A 7,954-nucleotide genomic window follows, 5' to 3' on the forward strand; every position below is an offset into this window, starting at 1 on the left:
GGCTCAAAGGCCATAGGAGATGTGGCCTAAACCCAGGGATACAGATGTATTACATGTTTATGGCAAGAAAGCTGTGAAGGAATAGTTTGTCTCCTGTATAGAACAAAGTACAGCTAAGTGTTGTCATTGCAGTATAGCTTCATACCTTGTTTTCAAGACTATCCCTTTTGCCTGTTGTTCTAGAAAGTACTGGATGAATGCCAAAACCTGAGATCCTGCCAACTTCTTGTCAATAGTCGGGTTTTTGGACCTGATCTATGTCCAGGGACCACTAAATTCCTCCTTGTCTCCTTTAAATGCAAACCTAGTAAGTAAACCACGAGAGAAAAATGTGCTTTTGTCTGTTTTATTTTTTTTTTGCTTTGGTTAGAATGCCACTGCACAAAGCTGTACATAAATCCATGTTGAGTTTTGAGACTCTCAGATTAATAACGAGTTGCTTTTTTTCCTACCCTGCCTTGGCTCTCTGCTGTGCTTACAACTTCACTGTGCTTGCTGCCAATTTAGTGACCAATGTAGTTTGTCAGAACCAGATGTCGAACGTCAGACTCTAAAGGAAGAATGTTTTGGGAATTATTTTTAAAGCGATGACAGTGATAATGTCTTATTAGAAATACAGAGCTGAACAGCAAAAACAGATGTTTGGATCCAAATGATGAAGAAGATATCGTAGGAAGAAGTATGCAAAAATGCTTAAGTAGGACCAAAGTTTTCAAAGATCCTCTGTTACGAGCTACCGTTTATAGACTGATGACTGGAGGACACACGTGCGTGGCTGAATTTGTTATACAATTACCTGTATCCTAAGCAGGTAACTGACATTGGCATGGAAAAGGGGCAAACATGAGAAAAGCATCAGAAAAGTTAACAGTGATGAGGTTTAATTGATTGTTTTGTTTTCTTTTCTTTCAATTGTTTTTCTTGTTGCTATAATGTATGAGAACAAGCCAAGTTTGCCCAAGGGCTCAGCTTTTTCTGTCAGCTAATTTCCAGTGTGGCTGAAGTGCATCCCAAAGAAAATACTTGAGGAATGATTTATGCGTAGGTTCACCAGCCAACACAGGATACCTTCCCGCAGCTAAAGGAGGAAGCATGAAAGAGATTTTCTTTAATCACGACATCAGGATAGGCTTCATTGGTGGAATAGGAATAGGTGTGGCACAGCAAACTGTGTACAAAGTATGCAGCAGAGAACTGAAGAGCAAAGATGGAAAGGAATAGACGGTTCTCACCTTTGGCAAAGCACTGACAAAAGAACTGCCGGAGAGATTTACTGGGCCAATTATTTAAGACTATGTCTAGAATGTATCATTTCTGTGATCTGTTATATTACCTTACAGTTTCTATTTTATTCATATGCTATGATGACTACATTACTAGGGGTAAATTCAATTAAATATCACAGCTGTGACTTTTTTCGTTAGAAATCTCTTTCTACTAATGAAAAGTGGATCCTCTTTTTAATTTTTAGTGATTATTTTAGTATTTTAAATATTTTTCCTGCTGGAAAGAACTTACTTTACATAATACTGACTGTGGCACGAATATTACAAAAGCTGGTCAAAAGTGTATTTAGCTTTCAGAATAGAAGAGAGTCCACTTCCAGTGCAAATTACATTATTTCATCAACAGGAAATTTATATTTGTAGATGAGATACCAATATTGTTAGACTTGGCTGTGAAAGCATCCCTCTTCAGGAAACCGCTCGGGAATAATTTTAAGCATATGTTGCAAACTCCTTGCCTTCGAGTGAGTACTGAAGTGATTACCTGAATTCCTTAGTTTTTAATCTCCTCAGAAACGTTGCCCTCCCCTCTGTATCTCTTCAGAGATGTCTGTTGTACACCAGCCCTTGCTGTGTCGCATGACACCCAGGGCTCTGTCCCGCAGCCCCTCCAGCACAGCCTCATAGAGGCAGAGCCCAACATCAGGCTGCAAGCCCTGTGGTCAGAGCCACCATTTTGTGGGCACAGACCCCATGCCAGTACAGTATGGCATCTGGGAGGGACTTTAAAAAGCAACAGAAAGAAAATTAACCCTTTATATACATACATATATATATATATATATATTCTAAATGGAACAGTGTTTCCTTTATTGAATAGATAGGAGTTTTTCTCTCTGGATCCCCTAGCACTTACCCCCGCACTCTGCTCCCTCAGTAACAATAAGATTTCCCTTTGCTCCTGCTTGGCTCAGGAGCCTCCTTTCCTGTTTTCACATTTTTGAAAGACAAAAAAATGGAGCAGAATGAACTCTTCTCCCTGGCTCAACTACACGAAGAGATGGTTTGGCGCCATAGCCAGGCTGGGGAGACCTGAGCAGTGGTAGACCACAGGCGGATGAGTGCTCAGGCTGCATCTGACCAGATGGCAGAACCCAGGCTAGGTTCGTGCCTGGCTGGGATCAGCCACACTGCCCCAAAAGTCACCCTTCTTAGCATGGGGAGCAATGCCAGCCAGCCCGTGCCCCCTGAGAGAGAGCAGGCGGTGTTTTTCTCAGGCTCCTGATCCACACTGCTTTGTCAGCTAAACTTTCAAAGGAGCCTTGCCGGGTGGTCACACCCAGGGAATCCCACTGACTGGTTAAGCAATGCTAATGCAACTCAGAGCACCGCCTGGCTTGGGGCTTGTGGCCCATCCTCCATTCTTCGGCACTCGCTCAGTGCCGCGTGCTGTGCCACCAGCGATGCCAGCCGCCTCCGTGATTGATGAGGCCCCGGCGTTTGGAATGGGGCACAGAATGCAACATTGTCCTGGGGAGGTACAAAAGGAAAGGATGAGGTTTGTCCTCCCAAACAGTAGTGGAAAGCAGGCCAGAAAAGCAGGCAGGATTGGGGGTGGAAATTCCAGTGGGAGAGAAGATTGGCAAAAGTTAGTATTTCAATTCATTTTTAAAAAGAGCTGGAGGCTTCAGACAGTCATAAGGGAACAATTTAGTTGGAGGAAATGTTCTACTTTACTATTGGCTTTGTCTGTGGTTGCAATTGTTCCACATATCACTCAAAACACAGCTTGCAGAAAAGCTGTTCTCTGTCATGCTGCTATTTGCTATTAACAGTCCAGCTGAGAAACTTGCCTCATGCTACTGTACTGTTTTTTGCTTCTATTTCAGCTGAATACAAAACCAAATCAGCCTGTGAAAACCAGGAACTGAAACTCCACTGTCAGGAGTCCAAGTTCCTTATCATCTACTCTGCCACCTATGGCAGTTGGGCACACGAGGACAACATCTGCTCGGCCAAGGCAGAACATGTCCCTCAGTTTGGTAAGTTAGTATGCTCTCAATAGACCTTCTCCATGTGGGTGCACAGGAAAGGCGGGCACAGGTGGGGAGAAAAGGTCAGCCATGAGAGCAGTGGCATTTTGGAAGTGTTTGTGGTTGAAGCGTGAGAGATTATTTCCGAAACTCAAACAAACTGCCAAGCACAAGGGAGAAATGAGTAAGAAGTGTAAGCAAAGTAATAGCCCTTGATGTAGTTAATAATTTTTGCTATGATTACCGTCAAATATTCTTCTATTGGCTCTCTTGAACTTATGTGACTGTATTCAACATCAGCTGCTGGCCTCTCATCTTCTTGCAATGTCTGAGAAAGACCAGGCAACATGAGTGTCATGGCAGTTTGTCTTTCTGATGCCTTTTGCGCTGATCTCTCCTTGCCTTAAGTACAGATGGTCAGGATGAGGTCCACAGGTCAGGACCCACTGCTTTGAATACAGCTGTATTCAAACTTCAAGACTGTGGTAATGTGTTAGTAAATCAGATCCATCTGGGGCTTCCCTCTGTCAGGAGCCCAGAGAGTAGGAAATGATCTGTGTGTGTGGCACCTAGTTGTCACCCCCATAGCAGGATGGCTGCATGCAGTCTGACTTGTAGGGCTGCTCACCAGCCTTAATTGTGGTAGAAGCTGTTGGCACTGGACAGAAGAGTGCAGGGACCATAGATATCAGCATAGAGCACTGTGTTAGTGTTAGAAATGTTCCCTGTCACTGCTGATTTACTACAGGTGCATCTCAAGGGATGTGAGTATTAATGTTGCACTATTAATATATCTAGCCAATATAGTAGTGTTGCTATAGTATTAGCAGCTTGGTCACAGACTGTAAGCACCATCAAACTCACACTGTTCCCCTTCAAAAAGGGAGAAGAGCCCAAAATATCATCAGTAGTTTACAGTCAATATCAATTAACAATCACTAACTTCAAAGTCCCAACCTAATTTTTATCATTAGGTACCTAATGATATACTTCATGTGTTTGTGAGGATGCTTGTATGAGTAATGCATTCGATGCCAGACACCAAAAGCACGGACATATGTTTTTGTGCTGTTAAGAAGGCCAGTGCAGGATCTGCATGCTGCTTACCTCCCTTCACACCACACAGGGAAGGACTTAGATGGCTGATACCGGTTCTGTGCAAAGCCCGAACTTTACTCACTTCTGAGAAACTGCTGCAAGTGAAATCTATAAGAAGCATCTCTGAACGGCAATAGAGATCAATAACTACTCTTAAAAGCCATTTGTCTGCAAGCCAATATTTCTATTTAGTTTTATAAGTATTAAAAATGTATCGGCTGAAAAATGTATTCTGTTCTTTTGCAAGAATCTATTTAAAACTGCCAGGTCTGTATTTCACACTGGCTATTTCAACACAAACCTTAGCTGTGTGTATTTGTTCTACAAAGGAAATATTTTGTTGGTTTTCTGAAGGACCCATATGTTCTCTGTGATGATGGCCTTAGAGTAGGACTCCAAGCAGAGCAGAAAGAGCTCAGTTGGTTGAGAAAGGCCGTCATACTTGCTTACTTCTTGTATTTCATTCCCCTCTGGAAATTGCATACTTTCCTATAGTGTCCTGTAGTGCTTACTTTCCACAGATCATAATACTGCAAATTCTTCTTTCTGGATAAAGTTTCCCAATGTAAACAGATAAGGAATTTGCAAGAAAACAAAATGTGTGCTGTGACCGCCTGCATAAAAACACTTCTTGGCTATTGCTCTTCTTGTGTTCAACCTAAAACTGATAATAGGAGAGAACGTAAAACCTGAGGCAAACTCAAGGTAGAGACGCAGAAGGTAGACCCTGATATAGGTTTCCCATTAGTTAGTGAAGTAGTTGGCCTCTTCCTGCATGTTGCCCGTAACACCCTGCAGTGAGTATAGTTTTCCAAAGCACTTTCCAAAGTGCTTATGAGTATGCATTCAGTTATCCCAAGGGACTTAGCACTTAAGAACCAAATTGACTCCAGTTCTATCCACCTGGAACTTAAATCTTACTTATGTGATTATTCAAGCACATACAGATGTCAGTGCATGCATAGTTAAGACTACTTAAGTGCTGGTATACTTTGTCTCTGAGAAAGCAGTGGTAGTTTGAATGTCAACATCATTTCAGTGATTTGAGGCAATTTAGAAAGTGTAGTGCAGCCATTCTTTATTTCAGAATCAGTGCCCCTATAGATGTTTGCACCAAAAGATAAATATGCTCCAGCTCAAACTCATGTTTGTACATCTTGGCCTAAAGACAGTAGTCAAGTCGTACCATTTCTTTCACTCTCTATAACTCCTGAAGGGAGGTTGTAGTGAGCTGGGGGTCAGCCTCTTCTCTCGTGTCATTAGTGATAGGACCAGAGGGAATGGTTTCAAGCTACAGCAGGGGAGATTCAGGCTGGACATTAGGAGGTATTACTTCTCAGAAAGGGTGGTCAGGCACTGGAATGCACTGCCCAGGGAGACGGTGGAGTCACCAACCCTGGGGGTGTTCAAGGAAAGGCTGGATGTTGTGTTGGGGGACATGGTTTAGAGGGAGCTATTGGTAATAGGTGAATGGTTGGACTGGATGATCTTTTAGGTCTTTTCCAACCTTGGTCATTCTATGATTCTATGACTGCATCACAGGAAAGCTGTGTGACATTTTTTTAGTACTATGCAAATAAGAAGTTGTCTGTAGTTTCTGATGACATGACAAGGCTCTGTTGAGAGAGACTCAGCAAAGTAGGAGCCTGTAAGCATTTGGTTCCTCTGTAATGTCTTCTACATTTGTACTAACATGTACATGAGGAAAGACAAAATTTATTGGCCAAATGAAGTCAGAGTTGTGCCAAACCAGGTTACAATAGAGAGTATGAGGAAGATTCAGATCAACAAACACCTCTCAAATCATAGATTAGTCTTGTTAATACATGAAAGTACTTGAAAGAAGGATTGGTAGTAGGTAGCCTCTTGCTGCAGCTTGCAAGCCAGAACAGTAAAATGTGCTTACCAGAAGTGTTACCTGGATGTACATTGTCTGGTCAGAAGTGTGTTTCCTCAAGCACTAATGACAAGCAGAACCCAGAATTGCCTACCTGCATTAGGAAAAGGTTGGGTCCTTCCTGGCACGGCCCTCATTTTAACCTCTTTCCATTTTGAGGAGGTTGAAGGAGTGTGTGTGTGTGTGTGACAAATTCAGGCACTCGCATGCCATAGCTTTCACCATGGCATAATGTACCCTGGGGCTTGATTTTGTCTAATCCCCTCTTGGAATTGAAATAATATTCAGGCAGGAAAAAGGGGTATTAGCAGGAAACAAAGTCTTCCAGAATCCTGTAGATGCCTTCTAGCTAGCAAGGTATTAAGTTATATAAGGGTATTTTGTGATGTCATAGTTCCTTTTATTTGTTACATATATAAATTTTATTTATTTATTTATTGGTATCAATATTGTGGACAATTTATCTGCATCTCTTCTAGCTGAAAGCTGCTGAAGACAACATGACTGGCTCCTTTCTAGACTGCAAGTACCGTCAGCTCTAGGCCTGGGTATACGCTGCTACTCCTATTCCTCACCTGCATAGTTTATATTACTAGCTAATTAGAAGTTGATTTCAGACACAAATCCTGTGGATAGTCATACAAGTGGCAGGCTCCACAGCAGAAGGAATCTAACACTTCAGAACAGTTATTTTGGTAACATAGTGTAGGACCTCCACTTGTATCCTCTGCTTGGTGCTTTTGTTGTCCCTCACTCCATGCCTACGTTCATGCGAGGAGAGGAAGACTGCAGGTTTCTGCACCAAGTGCTTAGAGGCTGAATTCTGAACTCCAAGCCACTTGCAAACAGCACCAAATAATGGGCTAATCTCCTGCAGGCTAAAGGAGCCTGCAACAGGCACATGAGCTGCTGCTGCATGGCATGGGAGAGAGATGGTGCAGCTTTGCAGAATGCCGCGGTATAGTATTCACTTGTAAGGAATGGCCTGTTCTGACAGTAAGTATTTTTAGCATAGCATACTGGCAGAACTTGGACGTGGAATATGAAGGTACCGGCACCATTTCTCATAACTGTTTTTGCTAGAATCAGCAGCACAAATGGCCCTTTTCTGATGCGCAGGCAGGACCCTGTGTGCCGTGCTTTTGCATAAATCACCATATTATTAGGGAAACTTTCTTTAGGAGTATGCAGCCCTCGCTTGGTCCGGAACTCCACAGTTTCCCCTTGTCACTTCTTATTCTCAGAGCTGATATCTGGGCTCCACAAAGCACAAGCCATGTTGATTTGGTAGTGTGAAATCTTTGCTTTCACTTGATTTTAAAAGCATGCTTCTTGTTCTTTTGTGGGTAGGCACAGCCCAGCAAACATAAAGCACTGTAAGGCAGCCGGCTGTTTGGGATGAAAGCAGCAAGCAGCTGGACTCTAGCACCAAAGTGAAAGATTGAGAAGGGGTTCCTCTTAGGGGAGCCATGATCATTCATCAGCATGTTACTTTTGATGTGATATGGATCTGTGTTTGAGACGCATCGCTCACCTGCAACGTCTTGTGCCTTGTGCATAGCAGTGTGGGAGGAAACAGCAGCCAGTCATGTCTGCAGAGGGTGTGAGTAGAGGCTGTTGGCAGCGCTTGGCACAAAACTCTTGGGCCAGCTCTGGTTGTTCCATCACCTGCAGCTCTTGTGTGGCAGGAGGCAAAGAAA

The 7,954-nt window shown here is 43.0% G+C and overlaps 1 protein-coding gene across 6 annotated transcripts in view; it reads left to right on the forward strand.

Annotated features, from left to right (window-relative positions):
* The window catches only part of EVA1C (eva-1 homolog C), a 32,875-nt gene that overhangs the window by 16,422 nt on the left and 8,499 nt on the right, over nucleotides 1–7,954 (forward strand). For 3 of the 6 annotated variants that reach the window (XM_015881330.2, XM_085528374.1, XM_015881339.3), the window contains exons 3-4: nucleotides 184–307; nucleotides 3,116–3,268. The exons of 2 other annotated variants lie outside the window; for them this stretch is intronic. In XM_015881330.2, the coding sequence (XP_015736816.1) occupies nucleotides 184–307; nucleotides 3,116–3,268 (277 nt within the window). The remainder of the gene's footprint in view (nucleotides 1–183; nucleotides 308–3,115; nucleotides 3,269–7,954) is intronic. One more of the 6 variants, XM_085528395.1, reaches the window with a different exon arrangement.

The sequence above is a fragment of the Coturnix japonica genome, chromosome 1 (genome assembly GCF_054131305.1).
Source record: "Coturnix japonica strain WE chromosome 1, WE-NBRP24, whole genome shotgun sequence".
NCBI classification, from domain to species: Eukaryota; Metazoa; Chordata; class Aves; order Galliformes; family Phasianidae; genus Coturnix; species Coturnix japonica.